Source organism: Ricinus communis, chromosome 5, assembly GCF_019578655.1.
Source record: "Ricinus communis isolate WT05 ecotype wild-type chromosome 5, ASM1957865v1, whole genome shotgun sequence".
Lineage (NCBI taxonomy): Eukaryota > Viridiplantae > Streptophyta > Magnoliopsida > Malpighiales > Euphorbiaceae > Ricinus > Ricinus communis.
In genome coordinates, this window is record NC_063260.1 from 4,200,200 (window position 1) to 4,218,642 (window position 18,443).

Sequence of the window (18,443 nt, forward strand, 5' to 3'; positions counted from 1 at the left end):
TGAAATTAATTTAAAGCAGAAGAATTAAGACAGAATCATTCCATAATGTTTCTTGAAGTGTTATAGTCAAGTGTAGAGTGACTAACTATGCTGACCTAATAAGGTGAGTTGGCCAACTGCTGGAGAGTCAGTAGCTATAAAGCCTAAACCACCAAAACTTATTAATTTAAGCTAACCAAAGTTAAGAGTCCTCTATAGAGTTACTACCATCTATGGTTTAGAAATTAATCACCTAATATATACAAACTTGAGCAACTGGGCATGACTAAAATTGCCATACAGGACCTCTAATCATGCTATAAAATTCAATTCCACTAATTGCTTCCCATTAAAACAAAACCATAATTTTATCAGGGAAGTTAGAACATGGCTGTAGTACTTCAAAGGCTTGTAGCTTTAGCTTCTGCATTAGTTTTTGTAGCAGGAAAAGCAACAACTTTAGCTTATGCTGCATCAGTTGTGACGTTTGTGTTTGGTGATTCTTTGACAGAAGTTGGAAACAATAAGTTCCTTCAATATTCCCTTGCAAGGTCTGATTATCCTTGGTATGGGATTGATTTTTCCGGCGGCCAAGCGACTGGAAGATTCACTAACGGCAGAACTATTGGTGATATAATATGTATGCTAAACATTTAATTGATCTTTATTTCTTTAGTTTGTCATGAATATGCTTAGTTAACTTTTACTTTGGCTAACCTATTTTTTTGCCTTCTGAATTTCTTATTTGTATGGAACTTGAAGCTGCAAAGCTTGGAATTTCATCACCACCGCCTTACCTTTCCTTGTCAAGCAATGATGATGCATTGCTAAATGGGGTTAATTATGCGTCTGGTGGAGCTGGGATTCTTAATGACACTGGACTTTATTTTGTAATGTTTTTTTCTTTGCAGAACATTCTTTTTGGCATTACATTGTTAAGAACTTGCTCAAATTGCATACTTTACTAGAATGTGATTTTTTTTCTTCCCCTCGTGAGTTCTTGCAGATTCAGAGGTTATCTTTTGATGATCAGATAGATTGCTTTAAGAAGACCAAAGAAGCAATCAAGGCTAGAATAGGAGAAGAAGCTGCAAACAGGCATAGCAATGAGGCCATGTACTTCATTGGAATTGGTGGGCTACCATGAAATTACTCTTCTCAAGTATTTTTATCATATTCAGCTCCATAACCATTTTATTTTTGGGTGTCTTCTATTTACAGGCAGCAATGACTATGTAAACAACTACTTGCAGCCCTTTTTAGCAGATGGCCAACAATACACACACGATGAATTTGTGGAGCTCTTAATATCCACACTAAAACAACAACTTACAGTTAAAAGTTCTCCGTCAAAACACTTTTTTTTTTTTTTAATCTTTTTGCCAGCACAACATTCATTAATTTTGCTTATTGCAGAGACTATACCAACTGGGTGCAAGAAAGATAGTATTCCACGGATTAGGTCCTCTAGGCTGCATCCCTTCTCAGAGAGTGAAATCAAAGAAGGGGGAGTGCTTGAAAAGAGTGAACGAATGGGTGTTGGAATTCAACTCCAGAGTACAAAACCAACTTGCCACTCTAAACCACCAACTTCGTAATGCCAGATTCTTATTTGCAGACACTTATGGAGATGTTCTGGATCTGATAGACAACCCTACCGCTTATGGTAAATTCATGCTCCAGGAATTTGATGACAATTAAACCTCAAAGTCAAGTTCTAGTGGAACAAAAAAAAAAAACTGACTTTTAAGGATTATTTTTAATTCTGCCAGGTTTCAAGGTGTCAAACACATCATGTTGCAATGTGGACACATCAATAGGAGGATTATGCTTGCCCAATTCAAAACTATGCAAGAATCGTAAAGAATATGTTTTCTGGGATGCATTTCACCCATCTGATGCAGCAAATCAAGTGCTTGCTCAAAAATTCTTCAAACTCCTATTCTCGAATGCCTCTGCCCCAAACAACTCTCCTCCTCCTTCTATTGCACCAAACCCTTCTAACTGAATTATACACTTTGTCTCAAGAATCAGTTTAATATTATCATATAAATCTATAGAGCTAAAAAGTTGGAACCCTAACATCTATAGAACCATGATTGTAATAAAGAACATGATCAATGCTTATTAATAAATAAATCAATCAAATTATATAGTGAGATTGAAGTCCTCTTATAATCCAAATCAGTCAAATCTAATTAAATGTAGAACAAGAGTTGATTGATTGATTGCTCTCAGTTGAAAGGCCAAAATTTGTCCACATGAGAGAACCTTGAAAGAAGAGCTCTCTGTTCAAGCCAAAGAATTAAGCTTTGCAAGTGCTTGAAAAAAGCTTTCTTCTAATCTCTAAAAGAGCGAAAGGAAAGATCTGATCAACCTTAACACTCACTCCATTAGACAGAAGAGTCATCAAGCATTCATCAAGAACAGGCAAGCAATAATAATAATAATACTCTTTGGATTGAACAGAGGCACTGTTACCTTCAAAGTCTCTATTTTCAGTGTGGTTAAAGCAAATTCAATCATCACTGAGCAATTACCCCAATTAAAATCATATAATATAATCAAATAAAAGAAAGAAATTGTGGAACTTACGAGAAAAAGCAAGAATTCATTATTGAAATCTGCTTGTCCAGAAGTACCCTTTTCTGATTTTGCATCGCTTCGTATTCTTTGAGCTATGGCAACAACAGCTACAAAGAATCATAGGCAGATGCTCACTGATTTTCTCGATTAAAAAATATTAATTAAGAAAATAACCAAATTCATGAATAATTAAATCAGGACAATTAAATAAGAAGATTAAACGCAAAAGCAGAGAGATGATGATGGAGAAGAGGATGGAAAGTTAAATGGGCAAGATTTAGACTGGAGGCTGGCGAAACCTTTATAGCTGCACAATTAGGGTTTTTTTAGAAACGGGTAGATTTTTTAGAGATCTGGTACAAACCGACCCGCAGAATTCAGACCATTTTTTTAAATACAAATAGAATTGAGGACGGGTAGGGTCGGGTCTTGAGATGGCCCTGCTGAGCGGTGATAACGGTTTGCTAGGGTATTTATCCATTAAGAGATATTTATATTTAAATTCGTCCAAAATATATTTTTCCTTCCCCTGTACACGGCAATAGCGATTAAACATTTATATTTATCTGAATGGATTTATATAAAGAGAATCAGTATCATTTACCAACACTGTTTTATAATAAATATAAAATAAATTATTAAGAAATTATAATAATGGAAATAATAATTAAATTTAAATTATATATAAAATTTAAATATTAAATAAGTTATGAATAAAAATATTCAATATCTACTTAAGAATTCAAATATTAAATAAGTAGTAAATATCTAGGACTATATCGAGACTATAATGTGCTAAAAGTCGAGTCTAGATTTACTAAAGTTTAGTTATATATTTTTTAATTTTATTTTATAAAAATTAAATATATAAATATATAAAAATATTTTATTTTATTTTTATATGATATTTACGTGTAAGAATATATTTATATTTATCTAAAATAATTATTCAATATACGCGGTTCTTTTCTTATAAAATATATTATCTTTTTCTTTTCATTTTACCTTAGTGTTTTTCATTTATCTAATTTTTTATTTATGTGTTATTTTTCTTATTTTTACATTTTATGCTTTTTAAATAATATATGCTATTTTTAACATAAAATAAACTCTAATACAAATTAAGTATAAATTTAACAGAAGCCATATATTAACTTAGTGAAAACCAATATGTTGCTTAACAAAAACCTATTAAAAACCAATATATTATCATACAATATTTTCATAAATTAAAATTTGAGTCTAAAACAATGAAAAAAAAAAAATGAAAGAGTTGCATTATTGAGTTCTTATTCTAAAAAGAGTTATTATCATCTTTTCTAATAAATTTTTGCATATCTTTTGATTATGTATATGTAGTCCATCATTTTCACACTTATTTTTATATTTAATCTACATCTTGTCTTGATTTTCTTTTTTTTTCTTTTTTTTTTTATAGTTTTCTAGAATATATTATACCTTATGGCGGTAATACAAGTATATCTTTGACTTTATTTAGTTAGAACATATCATGTACTTAATTTGGCAATTTAATATATAGGGAATGAATTGAGACTCCCACACACAGATCAAATTCAACTATTAGCTCCATCCTTGGATAGAACGATGAAAGTTATTCTCCAAATAACTTAATTTTTTCCCATGAACTATTTGTATCATTGGATTAGTTGGATCCAAAACTTGACATAATGGATGTAATCCAAAAATAGATTCATAAGTGATTGTTAATGGAGTTAAAGTTACCAAAGTTTGAGGAGTTGGTATCAATTAATGCCTAATTGCAAGAAGATGCAAAATTAATTTCTAATTCTATTCTCTAAGCCATTGCGTCATTGAAATCTATGCTGCGGGGGTGGTGAGAACTTCGACTGCCTTGTACAGGGTGGTAGGCCTTTCTCATAGTTTAGTCTTCTTTTTTGAATTCTTTCCTTGAGAATGGGAAAATAGCTACTATTGTTTCTTTAGTATAATATTCAGAGCAATATTCATATGGTTATTGATGCTTTTCTTTAAATATTGCCAAAGCGTGCGGGTATAGTAGCTGATCCATTTAAAGTTTGTAGCATGTACATGTTCTTTTTTTGATATTATTGTATATAGTTTGTTATTTTTCAATATAGTAAATAAATCATCATTTGATTGTTTTACCTGCAAAAACAATAACTTAACATAAACAAACAGAAATTCAATATAAACAAAACATACACCCAACTGAAACTAAACTAAAATTTAATATAAATCAAACAAAAACTCAGTATAAACCAAACATAAACCAAAAAGAAACACAACAAAATAAATAAAAAAAGATTGTTACAATATATATCAAAAATATGAAATTAATTTTGAAAACAAACCTTTTGTATAAGCAGTCAATATAGTCCTTCTCATTGAGCATATCTTAGTTGTTTTTATTAGTTTTGTGAAAGTTGCAATTACCAAGTTTTTGTTTGCACAGTTTCATTCTTATACCAAAACATGCAAGTATTCCGATAAAATCATAACTGTAAGATGTCTAGTTACTTTATTCTTCAAATTCAATGATTCAACCATTTTAGATGTCATAGTTTTGTACTTATTGTTGTCTGAGTTTGTGATTTTTCCCATTTTCTATTACCTATATTTTCAAGATATGGTGCAATAGTTCATTCATTTTATTTAGCTTTGCCACGTGATAATTAAAATATTTAATATCTAGGCTTTAATAGCTACTAAAAATGACTTTCTAATCTTCTTTATATCTTTGTTGAAGTTTGTTTTCAACAAATGAAATATGCATAAACCATATTTAACCTCCTCTTGAAAAACTTCTTGTATTCAATTTTGGATGCTTTTATGTATATTTGATATTATGCGTGTCTTTTTTCTAATACCATATGTTTTCTTCATATTTTTTACAAACTACCCCCAAGAAGCATTGTAATACCCGAATTTTTTTTTTAATAAAGATAATATTAATAATGATTAATAAATGAGTTTTTATTTAAATTAATTTTATTTTATTTTTATTTGGTTTATTTTGAAATGATTTAATGGAAATTTTAATATTAGTCAATTAAATGAATTATTTTTCTATACCCAATTAGTTTGAAATTTTAAGAAATTATTCAAGTAAATTATTTGAGAAATAAATTATATTTTTAGTTATTCAAATTTTTCCCAAATGTATATATATACATAAACCAATGACAAGCCAATGGGCGACTCGTGCGAGGAGGAAGATGGCAAGCTTCTCCGAATCGGTGGTCGTACGATCTTGGTGCCGATCGACTCCTCTCGGCCTCAGCTTTGTTTTGGCGGCGGCGGTGTCGACAATGGTGGCCAGAAACGGAGGTTCACGGTGGAGAGAGAAAATAGAGGCAGCCGAGGTTTTTGGGCATTTTCGGCGAGCTCCGGCGAGCTATGGATGATCGGAGGACATATCCTGACTCTCCTCAGCTCAAGCTTCGAAATGGCACCGGTTTCGTGGCGATCGGACTTCGTTTGCAAATCGACGGCTGAGATCGTCCGCAAATCTCTCCGGATGATCGGGTGTCAGATCGGAAAATCGAAAGCGGGGATCGTCATCAGCGCTTCGTTGTGAGTCCGATGGTGTGTTCGGATTGTCGATCGGACTCCGGCGGCCGGAGGCGAGTCGACCGAGCGTCTCGGTAATTTTCTTTGGCTTGTAATCTTGGAAATCCTTTGATTTTAAATTGTGTCTATTGGTTTATGTTGAGTATTGGATGATATTTGTGAGTCAAAATGATTGTCGGTTAGTTTGTCTGCCTTGTATTTTGTGTTGTGTGGCGGAGTCGGGAAATAGTGAAGTTTGGGGACCCGACTCCCATTGTTTGAATTGTTGAATATTTGAAGTGTTTTTCTGGCAAGTCCTAGACCCGTTTTTACGGGGGGTAATGTTCGTGTTGTAGGGGAGGTTCTGCCGGATTTTCGTAAAATTCTCCCGAGTCGAGATTCTTAGACAATCAGTCCTAGGAGTCTAGACCTAGGATTAATGATCGATTGTTTCAGCGTTTTGATAAATTGTTTTCCGTGACTAGATAGTCTGTTTGTTCGGCTCGCTCCAACCGAGGCACCGGAGCAGAGTTGGGAGGTCGCCAAACATGTGAGTTAAAGTCATATATCGCTTATGCACGTGTCATGCATAAAATTTGATTTGCTACTGTGACTGTTCATTTGCAATTTCAATTATTCATTTAATTATTATTATTATTATTTGCATGATGTTTTTAATTACCATTTAAATATGTTTTTCCTTTATTACCAATTTTAATAACGCATGATGACTCGGGATGGGACGACAGTAGAACATAGGAGTTGGATGAGTGTTCCAGTATAAATATGAGAGAGATAAGATACAAATAGGTAAAATTTTAAGAAAGAAAAATTAAGACCTGCCCTGGTCGAGCATCGCTCTCCGGGCTTAGTTGAGTGTGGTTGCCGGAGTAAAGGTCCTTGATCGAGCAATGCTCTCTGGGCGTCGGCTTATTTGGAAATTTAAGTGATTAGACTGGAGGTAAGGTCCCTGATCGAGCTTGCTCTCTGGGAGCCAGTCTTATTGGATAAGAGAGCCGAAAGGCTAAGGCTGAGAGTTAAGTGACCGGACTGGAGGTAAGGTCCTTGATCGAGCTTGCTCTCTGGGGCCAGTCCTGTTGGAATGAGAGATTGAGATGTTAGAGTTGAGGTTAGTCGAGACATAAATGTTGAAATAAATCGAGATGTTAGAGTTGGGATTAGGGTTCTACTGAAGTACTCCGTCCTGTTGCATGTGGAATTATTTTTGGGTAAGCATGGCATGACACGTATGGTTAGTATGATTTATTAATTATTTTAAAAATTAATTATTAAGATGTTTGAAACTGTTTTAGATATATGATTTTAGCTCACTCTCGAGACTGACAGTCTCCATTTACTGTTTTTCATATTCGTAACTGTTAGTCTTCCCGCGACTCTTACTCAGTAACCCGACTTCTTCATTATCGGGTGGTGTTTGATTTGGTATGTCAAATTGTAAAAATCTTAGATTCTCCGTAGTAGTAATAGTAGGAATATCAGTGGTAATTTTCTATAGTTTCGGGTCTCGCCTAATTCTTCGGGCAGACCGATTTAATTGTGTAAAATTTAATGTAACTGTAAATTGTGATATTAATAATAGTAAAATTTGAGTTGAGATTTGTTTGAGTTGTGAGTGTTAGGCTTGCTACTGGATTCGGTGGCCTTACGCCTACCCATTCCCTAGTGCCGGTAACGGATCCACGGAATGGGTCGTGACAAGCATCATCTTTAGAATCAATAACAATAAATATAAGGAGAGAAATCTTAAGAGTTGCATATTATTTTGTTGCTAAGCAATATCTCTCCATATGTTTATTTTATAAAAAGTCTTATCAACTATCATAACTGGTATAGTGGTTCCAGCTTTTTATTGATGCATTAAGCACCATAAATACAAAAAGTTTATTAATACATCAAGCGCCATAAATACATAAAAAAAGGAATGTTGAGTCTTCATTTGTTTTCAAGTTTCCAATCAAACTTGGATTTGTTATTTTTAGCATATAAAATTAACTGGGCGACAGTGTATACGATTCGTCTAGTTTCTCCATTATGAGCTGTAATGCTTTATCCTTACATTTGTATACTTTTGAATAGTTTACTTGTTGATATCATAATCATTTTTTATATCCCTTATTGTATATGCTATTGGGTATATTGTCTTGTTGTCTAAATATTTAGACTTTATAAAATTTTTAATTATTTTCTAGTTACTTTTCGTTCATCACTCATTTTTATTCTCAAAAGGGCATGTGTGAGTTTTATTTAATCTTCCAATGCTGAAGATTTTTATTTTCTTTCTTAGTGTACACAAATTCCATTCACATTTTTTATTAAACATTTCAGCGCATACTGCTTTGTGCATGATTTAATATCTTATACTAAAAATAAATTTTAATATCTCAATGCTGTTATCAAGATTTTATTGTCTTTTTATATATGTCCTTGAATTTCTAAATGTCTTATATTGTATTATATTCACTTTCTTCTTCTTACTTTTCTTTATTTGTTCCTTTCATTATAATTTTGCTTATTATATTTGAGTATTGCAGTATATTTGGATCTTCATTATGTTTATATATTGTTATTGTATATCATTCAGGCATTGCACTTAATGTATATTGCCTTGAATTCTTGTTGTCCATGAAAGTGCAAAGAATGAGCTAGATTAATGTTTTATTTGAACTATTATGCTATGCAAGCTGGATACTTTGCGAAACCTTTATCATTATTCTTCAGCTCCAAATAAAATAAAAGACTTGTATCATCTTCAACTTTTAATGCTAGATAATCTGTTTTTGACTTGATATTTACTGTTTATTATACTTTCTTCTTCGTCCATTTTGAGTTGTTTAGACAATATATCAAATATAGTTAAAAAAGTTGCAATCCTTTTGAAACACTATATCAACTATTTCATAGTAGATATAATTTGAACTTTATTCCATTCTCTACTGTAAGGAACCAAAACTAGTTTTTTATCCATATTTTAGAAGAAAAAAAAACTATATGATATATTAGAATATTTTAAATGTAGAAAAATAAGAAACCAATTAGAAACTTAGGTGAAAGCAAAATGAAACTAAAGACAAACTCAAAACTCAATAGAACCTAACTATAGACTTAACAGAAACCAAATAGAAACTCAATTGAAACAAAATAGAAACCAAACATAAATAAGAAAAAAACTTATATAACTTAAACCAATAAGAAACTCAACAAAAAATTAATAAATTTGATATTTGATATTTTTTATTGATATTTTTTCATACATATTACTAACAACTTTCTTTTATAAGCTAGACAATTTTAGTTGCTTAACTAATCCTTACATGTTACTTAAAGAATAAGGTTCAATTTGCCTCATAAACTTTACAGTTAAGTTCAATTTAGCTTTTTTTGACCTTTTGGATCAATTAATCCAAAATTTTACTTTTTGGGCTCGAATTGCCCCATTTGAGAGAGTATAACCCACTCTCTACAATAGACAGTGAGTTGCTAAAAATAATAAATTAATAATTTTGACTATTTTTTTAAATTAGTATTTATCTAAAATTAATTCTAGTTATTAACTTGAATCAAAAAATATTTTAGTTCTTTTAGTTACGTACTTAAATTATTATTTTTAAAACTATAAAATATTTTTTTAAGAATTAGTAAATTATTTTTTATTTCATTTAAAAAAATTAATTTTCTTAATTTTTCAAGGGAGGATGATTCTCATTCTCTTATGTAACGGTTAATTGGAGCCAAAATAACAAAGGACTGAAATGACCCAAAGATTAAAAAAGGACCAAATTGAGCCTGACCATAAAGTTTAAGGGCCAAATTGAATTTTATTTCTTACTTTAAATTACACATTCATATGAAATCAATATCTAATTTTCTCTGTTTTAAGAAAATATAAATATGAATGTGAAATCAAAAAAAGTTATAAGCTTTTATTATTTTTCTTACCATAAATAAAATCTATGCAAACTCTTAGATTTAGTCTAACAACATAATATGATTCAGATCTCAAAATATTCATTAATCATATGCTATTTATTATTTATGTATTTGATTTTTATATAGATTCTATTTGTGTATTGTTGAATGGTGCAAAATAGTTTTGAGATCAATCACGTAATAAAATAGAAAAAAATACAAATTGAAAGAGTGATGTATTTTTAGAATTTTCTTATTTAAAGAGATATCATAATTTTTGACAATAATTATTTATGCAAGTAGTGTACATTTAGAATTCTTTTATATATTTATATAAAGATCTCTAATAAATATCCAACACTTTAAAAATTAATTGTGGATAAAGGTAGGGCTGCAAATCAGCCGAGCTGCTAGCGAGCTATTCGGAACTCGGCTCGATAAAAGCTCGTTCGAGTTCGTTCGTCAGGATAAACGAGCCGAGCTCGAGCTTAGTAGTGCTCGGCTCATCTGGGCTCATGAGCTGGCTCGTTAAGGAGCTCACGAGCCAGCTCGTGAATTAGCTTAATAAATAAATAAATAATTAAAAAGATAATATATTCTAATTGAAAAAATAAATAAATAAATAGACCATAAAAATTCAACTTTTGTTACATTAAAATAATAATATATACCAACAAATTAGGTTTTAAATGTAAATTCTCTAAATGAATAATTTTAGTGTTACTTAATCAAGTGTTAGTTCAATAACATTATTAATTAAGTTGGTATTTGATTATGTATATTTAATTATTATTAATGTCTTATCAATTTATTTTTTATCCTAAATTAATTGAAGTAAAATAATAAAATAAAAACTATGTATAAAAATAATATAGTTTTGGTGTATGATATAGGTAACTTAAATCAACCTAAACTACGTTGTTTTACTATAGAACTATGTAGTTTTAGTGTTGAATGAATAAGCATATATTATTTAAATGCTTAAAGATATTTGAAAAATTATAATCTATGTATTTATAAATTAACGAGGTATGAGTAAATATTTTTGTAATATGCTTAATGTGAAGCTTATAGATAGAGTAAAAACTATTATAAATGATCATTATCTTTAGCGCTTTTTATAAATTGCATTATCTTTAGCGCTTTTTGTAAAAATAATATTGCATTATTTTTTAGCGCTTTCAGAAGTTTCAGATCATTGCAGGCTACATTATATTACTTGTGTTTGTGACATGTTGTATTTTAATTTTATTTGTTGTATTCATCGAGTTTGTTGAACTCTTTATTTTTATCAAGAATTTGATTTAATTATTTTAATTTTTGAATTTATATGTATATTTTGCTTTTGTGTATAATTTATTTATAACTGTAAATTAACAACTACATATTTAGTAAAATCAAGTTTGCTTAACGAGCTTGAAATCGAGCTCGAGCTTCACTCGTTTATATAAGTACCGAGCTAATAACGAGCCGAGCTTAAGTTCAGCTTGTTTATATAGTATTGAGCTAATTACGAGCTGAGCTCGAGTTATAAAATATAAAATATTATCGAGTTTGAGCCAAGCTCAAGCTTAGTTAAATTTCTGTGAGCCGAGCTCAAACAGTTAAAAGCTCGGCTCGGCTCGATTGCAACCCTAGATAAAGGGGTGTATTGAATTAAGAGAATTAAAGAATTTAAGGAGGTGTATTCAATTAACACTTTTAAAGATTTGATGGAGTTTAAAAAATCATGATGTATTCATTAATAACTTTGAAAAACTCTATATAAGTAATAACTTTGAAAAACTCTACATAAAGCATAAGGTATTCAATATAGACTTTTAAAGATTTTTAAAAAGTTTACTGAAATTAGGGTATATTCAATTAGAACTTTTATAAAAAATTTAGAACTAACCCAATATTCAAAAATTCATTAACTTTTACGGACATAGAATTTTATATATTCTTAATGACTTTTTATGCAATGTTAAGAATAAATATTTTCAAAATTTTTCTTTCACTTTTTTTAAAAAGATTTTAATAGACTTTTCTTTTTTGAAAACTCATCTTTCTTCTTTTAAAATTCTCCTACATTATCATCTTCATTACTCTTTACTATATTCTCCATCTTAAAAAAATCTAAGAAATTGAATGAAACTTAAAAGCTAAAAATGATTTACTAATAATATTTTCTTGTACTCTCACATATAAAAGAATTAATTAAAGTTTTTAATTTAATTTTAAAAGGCTCTCATAAAATATATGAATTTTAAATGAACTTTTTAGTGAATCGTTTTGAGCAAACAACCCGCCATATATAGATTTCTAGATTTTATTAGAAAGATTATTTAGATAATTTTTCTATTGTTAAGCATGATTGTTAATTTAGGTATTTATCAAATAATTAGTAAGCATAATTATTGTTGGTTTAAGTATTTATCAAATAAATAAAAAATAAAAAATAACAAGTATGACATAATTTGGTGGTTTAATTTGAGACAAATTATAATATGTTCCTTTTTAAACAAAAGAATATCTTGATAAAAAAATAGTGTTTATGTTATGAAGTATAAAATTTAAAAATGACAAAAATTTAATATAATAATGAAATAAAAATTTATTATTTGTGTATGGAGTTGCATATAAGATTATATGAAATAATGTTTAAAGTAAATGCAAAAAAAAAAAAAGATGAAGAAAATAATAAAAGTAAAATGATTAAATGTATTTTGAAATAATTAAATAATAAATAAATAATAGTCTGTAAAAATCAATAAAGGCCTATCAATGTCTATAAAAGTATTTTTAAGTAAAGTTTCATTAAAAATTCAGGAACTCTTTAAAAGTAATTTAAAAAAAGTCTATAAAAGTTTTTTGAAATCTTAGTTAAATACACCCTCCTAAAAGTCATAGTGTATTTAATAATGACTTCAAAAGACTTTGTACAAGTCATAAGGTATTCAATATTGAATCTTAAAGACTTTAAAAAAGTCTATCAAAATTAGAGAGTATTCAATTACAACTTTTGTAAAGTCTATAAAAATAAGCTAGTATTTAAAAAGTCATTAACATTTATAGATATAGACTTGTATATGCTTTCTATGACTTTATATGCATTGTTATGAATGAAAAATCTCAAGAATTCTCTTTCACTTATCTTTAATATTTCAAGACCTTTTTAAAAAAAAATAATCTTTATTCTTCTCAAATTCTCCTATATTATCATATGCATCAATATTCATTATATTTTCTATCTTAAAAAAATAAAAATTGGAAGAAACTCAAAAGCTAAAGATTATTTACTAATAATATTTTTTTATACTCATAAATATAAAAAATAATAATTAATCAAAGATTTTTAATTTAATTTTAAGAGGAGTTCTCATAAAAAATATGAATTTTAAATGAAGAGTAGTATTTTTGAAGGATTGTTTTGAGAAAACAACCCCACCATAGACTTGTAGATTTTATTAAGAAAATCATTTGGATAATTGTTTTATTAGTAGGGGTGATTGTTGTTGGTTTAGGTATATATCAAATAGGTAGTTGACAAAATATAGAGAGTATGACATAAATTTGGTAGTTTAATTGGAGATAAATCAAGATATGACAATTTCTTTTTGAAAAAAAATTATTATCTTGACAAAAAGATAGTGTTCATGTTGTGAGGTAGAAAAATTTAAAATAAATATATATTTGATACAACAATGAAATGAAGTCCATTACTTGTATATGGAATTGCAGATAATATTAAATTCAACAATGCTTGAAGTAAATGTGGAAAAAGAAGAAGAAAATAATAAAAAGAGAAGAACAAAAGAGAAATGATAGTCAGTGAAAATCAATAAAAGTCTATCAATATCTATAAAAATTTGTTAAAGTCATTTATAAACTCATGAAAATTCTTAAAAGTTTTAATCAAATATACCCTTTTAAATATGTGTTTTATATAGAGCTGACAATTCATATCTAATCATATTATATCGAGACATATTTATAACATAAAAATGATTAATCCGAATACCAATCATTTAATTAATAGCATCAAAACATTAAACCCATAGATAAACATGTTTGTTATAGGGGTTGACCTGTGTAATCCAATTAAAAAATTAAATTTAAAAAAATTATTAAATTTGAAAGGGAAATTGTTTAAATTTATTAAAAATATATTTTTCTAAATATGAAATGACTTAAATTTGATTACTATTTTAAAATATATAAATGGATATCTAATCGGGTTTAGTGGGATATTGGCATTCCTGATAATGAGTTACAGCGAACACTTCTCTCCTTATAATCTGTATTTATCAATATTGCAACATTTTCTAATGGATTCTCTGCAGTGCAATAGGTCACATTTGGTATATTTACATCCATTATTTTGCCACTATAAATCATTCAAAAGGGAATGAATGGTAAATTGAGAAAGGAATAGAACAGCAATCACAGCTCTCATTGAAAAGAATAATAGAACTCAGTTCTGAAGCCAAACTTATAGTCCAGGCTTGAATCAGCTTCTTTTGTACAAAATTCAATTTACCACTAACCTAAAAGAAAATACCCTTCTAACCATCAAGACACCCTCAACAAGTTGAAGAGCCTTTTCACAAAATTTGGATGAGTTTTGCAGAGCATTTCACCATTTATCACTAATCTACAACACAACTAGGATCCACATTACAGCCCCCATAAGCATTGACATGTTCATGAACGTGCTGTTACAAAAGTTTCGAGCAGGCGAATCGGAGCTTGTTGAATTCATAGATGGAGCTGTGATATTGACCAAACTACCATTTATCTTCCCAGAGCTGCAATAAAAAATCCCAAGACGAATCAGAAATGCATATATTTATTGTGCCTGCTTTAGTGTTTGATACCTGTAGATCTACCTACTCAGCCAACAGTAGTTATTTTTGTTGAAATGTATATATAAGCAGTTAAATATGTTGATGACCAAGTATAGATGGCAATAATTTACCTTCCAGAGAATATACAGGTGCCATGACCTGCACAATTGAAACAAATTGGTTATCAGAACATGAGCCAGACAGAGCCGTCAAACTTCCCTATGTGTTCTGTACTGAAATAACTTGGAACTTACTTGGATTTGTGGTGGTAATAGATGCCACACCATTGAAGTCACATGTTCCAGGAGCCTTCCCCATCTGATGATAATAACTGTCAAAAGCATAAGTTGCATGCGTGATTACATTGTCCGGTTCATAGCATGATTCTCCCTGCAACAAAGCTGAGCAATCAACCTTTCCAGGTCCGCATGCCCAATCCAAAGCAGCCTGCAGCATCTTCGGATCCGCACCTTCCTTTGCAGTACAGAAAGTCTGGTTTGTTGTATCATTGGCTAGCACCAACCCAGATCCAGTCAAGTGCAATATGTAAACAGGCTCCCCATTTGCATTAAATAGTCCCCAGTTCTTCTCTGAGACTGGTCCAGGTTTTGTATCCTCATTATAAAGCTCATAAATATATGTACTGACAGCAATTCCAGGATGCTTTGGGGTTCCAGTTTTGTTCAAAACATGCTTGATCAGATTGCTGTTGTATGTATTGGCATTATCTATAGTTGCATCCGGCTCATTAGAGTCACCTTTCGATGGCCAGCCAGATTCAGTGACCACAACAGGAATGTTGGTGAAGTTTAGAAAAGCCATGGCAAAATATGCTGCATCAACCATAGCATCAAAGACATTGGAATAGTGGACAAGTGTATTAGCATCAACGGCTTCTTTGTTCGGAGCAAGAGGCTTGAGAAGTGCATAATCTAAAGGAATTACGCCATTTGATTGCATGTAATCATAATAAGGGTATACGTTGAGCATGAGGTATGAACCTGTGGACTGCAAGAAATTGAGCATTGGAACCAAAACAGGATTCCAGGAGCGGTTAAAGAAAGCTTGGGAAGGTGGGAAAGAATCAAGAATTATAGAAGAAGAAAGGGGTGTAGAAACTTTGATTTGGCGATCTAGATTGGATGCCACCAGGGCTGAGTGAATGAACTTCATGGCATTGACAAGGACTGGTGCTGCATTTGGAAGGGTGTTGAGAATCTCAGAACCTACTGAAATGGCTGTTATATTGGTAGCTGGATAATGAGCCACAACATTGCGGGACACCCAATTAGCTGCTGTAGAATTGGACTGACCAATTCCCAGCAGCTGTTCATTGGGGACAGAGACCATGACCTGAATGCCACTATTTGCAAGTGCAACTAACATGCCACGATCAGCATTGTACAACCGGATATGCCTGATTTGCTGGGCTTTGAGGAGGGCTACTACTTGAGTTGGGTGGGGCATGTCAGAAAGATCCGTTCCAATATTAACACCAATAAATGGTTCTGCAAGCAAGACAACAGACTCATTATAGTACTGCGCCTTCACTAGAAGTACAATGGTGATCGATACAAAATTTGTTATCCAACAAAATATTAAACACATTGCCCTGGAAACGTTCTGTTCAAATCATATCATTAGTTGAAGAAGTGAGAAACCTCATTCCATCACATGAGATGGATTGTCTAAATCATCTCTCATTTTGAGAGAGGACACAAGCATGCTAGTCTATAGTGAGTTTGATTCAGTTACTGGACTGAAAATACAAAACCAACCACCTTCTATCATGTTTTTGGTACACCAAAAAAACATAATAAATGTGGATTTTGTCTTGTCTTGTCCAGTCCACTTGTATTCCTCAAGACTTCACCAGTTAAGTTTTTGGCCATCACAAAGGACAATAATAACAAAATTAGTGTTCCAAGTTTTAAATGGAAGTGACTTATAATAAAATGTCATATTAGCCAATGATACATCCTAACATGTCACAACTCACTAGTCCTTCACATGGCTAGCAATTTCTGGAAAATGATAAGGACCACAGGACCATGATTCTAAAGATGTGCCATGGAAAATATGGTGGGAAATGTAAGACATCAAAGGCTCTGCCGTAGTATACAATCTTTACTTATATCAAGGAACTGCCCAGTTTAGGGCCTTGTAATGCAATCTAATAGACTTGAAAATAAATATATATATGAAGGAACTATAGGAAGTACATAAAAGAAATATGGAAACTAATATAGTAATATCATAAGAAAGAGAGAGAGAGAGAGAGAGAAAGAGAAAGAGTGAAACATGGGTATTCTGGCCCATACCATACCCCAGTAAGGTATCAAGTCCTAGAAAAAGTGCCTCAATTCTCGAATTCCTTTAATATTTGCACAACCAAAGCATAGACCAAAGGACAACAAAGACTGAAAAGAAACAATTTATGAGCTGGAGGGCAATGGAGGTGCCTTGTTGATATGTTCATTCCATATTTATTTTAATCAATCTATTTATTTATTCATTTCATTGAATCTGATTGTTGAAGGAAGCAAGCATTTTAGAAAATAAATAAGGAAATGAAAACCCTTCACTCCTTTTTATTTATATTTTCCATTGGATTACACAACATTTACATTCAGCATTTACTAGGCATATTTAAGACCCCTAACCATCTCCCTTGTCATTTCTCTTTGTAGCCTACCTAATTTAATAATCTAAAACTACTAAAACAAAACCTCATAAATGAAACGCAAACCACCAAAGAAAGCTTGCTTTCACCCGTCCAGACAAACATTTTGCTCACACCTGTCAAAATCTAGACTTAAATTAGCAGAACAAAAACACCCATTGTTCAAGTTTCTAGCAGGCTCTAAACAACAAATGATCACAACATTATAACATAGCTTTACATTCAAAACCCACAACCACAAGTTCAAAAGCCAGAAACTTTACATATATATAATACTTGCAGATAGACAAATACAAAGAAAGGAAGCAAAGGAAACTGATAATAAGACTACTGACCTTCATCAACTGCAGCAAGAATAGAAACAGAAGCTAAAAGAATGAGTATAAACACAGCCAACATAGATTCACTCTTCAAGAACATTCTCATATTACTTTAAGAAAAAAAAAAAAACTGATAAAAAGAAAATAAAACCCAATAATGTAGAGAAAGAGAGAGACAGAGCTAGTGTGAGCCAGAAATGAAAGTGGGGTAAGGCATATATATATGCAAGAAAAATATAGTGAGCAGAGCAAACAAGAGAGAGAGAGAGATTGTCATGGAATCAAGTGATCACGTGGAAAGGTTGTCAGAGAATGGAGGGTCAGGATTTCATCTGCAGAAAAATTTATACACAGTGTCCTATTGCTACTATTTAGTATAAAACCAAACCCAAGGCAACTTTTGCTGTTATTAGTTGTTGGAGAAAGGAACCAATAGCTGCTTGCTAGCCGTTTCTTGATGGGATAATTACTATAAAATCCCTCATGTTTTAAAATTTGACATTTATATATTCATTTTTTTCTTTAAAAAAAATTATAAAGACTAAATGACTATTTAAAACCTAAAAC

General features: G+C 30.8%; 2 protein-coding genes and 1 long non-coding RNA gene across 4 annotated transcripts; 1 reads left to right on the forward strand and 2 right to left on the reverse strand.

Annotated features, from left to right (window-relative positions):
* Positions 1-321: 321 nt before the first annotated feature.
* LOC8272184 (GDSL esterase/lipase At5g37690) lies at positions 322-2,223 on the forward strand. Its single transcript, XM_002531875.4, has 6 exons — positions 322-619; positions 742-869; positions 986-1,112; positions 1,201-1,313; positions 1,396-1,645; positions 1,752-2,223. The coding sequence occupies exons 1-6, from the start codon at positions 367-369 to the stop codon at positions 1,985-1,987; spliced, it is 1,107 nt and encodes a 368-aa protein (XP_002531921.1). The 5' UTR covers positions 322-366; the 3' UTR covers positions 1,988-2,223.
* LOC112536727 lies at positions 1,100-2,994 on the reverse strand. Of its 2 annotated transcripts, none has more exons than XR_007216148.1 (2): positions 2,575-2,994; positions 1,100-1,983 (listed from the first exon to the last, which is right to left on the reverse strand). It is a non-coding gene; the product is annotated as an uncharacterized LOC112536727 (long non-coding RNA). The 2 variants fall into 2 exon arrangements; XR_003080689.2 differs by having other exon boundaries at positions 1,100-1,995.
* Positions 2,995-14,458: 11,464 nt separating this feature from the next.
* Positions 14,459-18,088, reverse strand: LOC8272185 (glucan endo-1,3-beta-glucosidase 2). Its single transcript, XM_002531876.3, has 4 exons — positions 17,892-18,088; positions 15,128-16,381; positions 15,005-15,032; positions 14,459-14,834 (listed from the first exon to the last, which is right to left on the reverse strand). The coding sequence occupies exons 1-4, from the start codon at positions 17,980-17,982 to the stop codon at positions 14,681-14,683; spliced, it is 1,527 nt and encodes a 508-aa protein (XP_002531922.2). The 5' UTR covers positions 17,983-18,088; the 3' UTR covers positions 14,459-14,680.
* Positions 18,089-18,443: the final 355 nt, after the last annotated feature.

What these genes read in the sequence shown, in the direction of transcription:
- LOC8272184 (XM_002531875.4), top strand. Translation starts at nt 367, where the DNA reads ATGGCTGTAGTACTTCAAAGGCTTGTAGCTTTAGCTTCTGCATTAGTT. An exon ending in ATGACACTGGACTTTATTTT is followed by an intron (nt 870 to 985) that starts GTAATGTTTTTT and finishes GAGTTCTTGCAG; the next exon opens with ATTCAGAGGTTATCTTTTGA. An exon ending in AGACAACCCTACCGCTTATG is followed by an intron (nt 1,646 to 1,751) that starts GTAAATTCATGC and finishes TAATTCTGCCAG; the next exon opens with GTTTCAAGGTGTCAAACACA.
- LOC8272185 (XM_002531876.3), bottom strand. Translation starts at nt 17,982, where the DNA reads ATGAGAATGTTCTTGAAGAGTGAATCTATGTTGGCTGTGTTTATACTC. An exon ending in TCTTGCTGCAGTTGATGAAG is followed by an intron (nt 16,382 to 17,891) that starts GTCAGTAGTCTT and finishes TCTTGCTTGCAG; the next exon opens with AACCATTTATTGGTGTTAAT. An exon ending in ACCTGTATATTCTCTGGAAG is followed by an intron (nt 14,835 to 15,004) that starts GTAAATTATTGC and finishes TTTTTATTGCAG; the next exon opens with CTCTGGGAAGATAAATGGTA.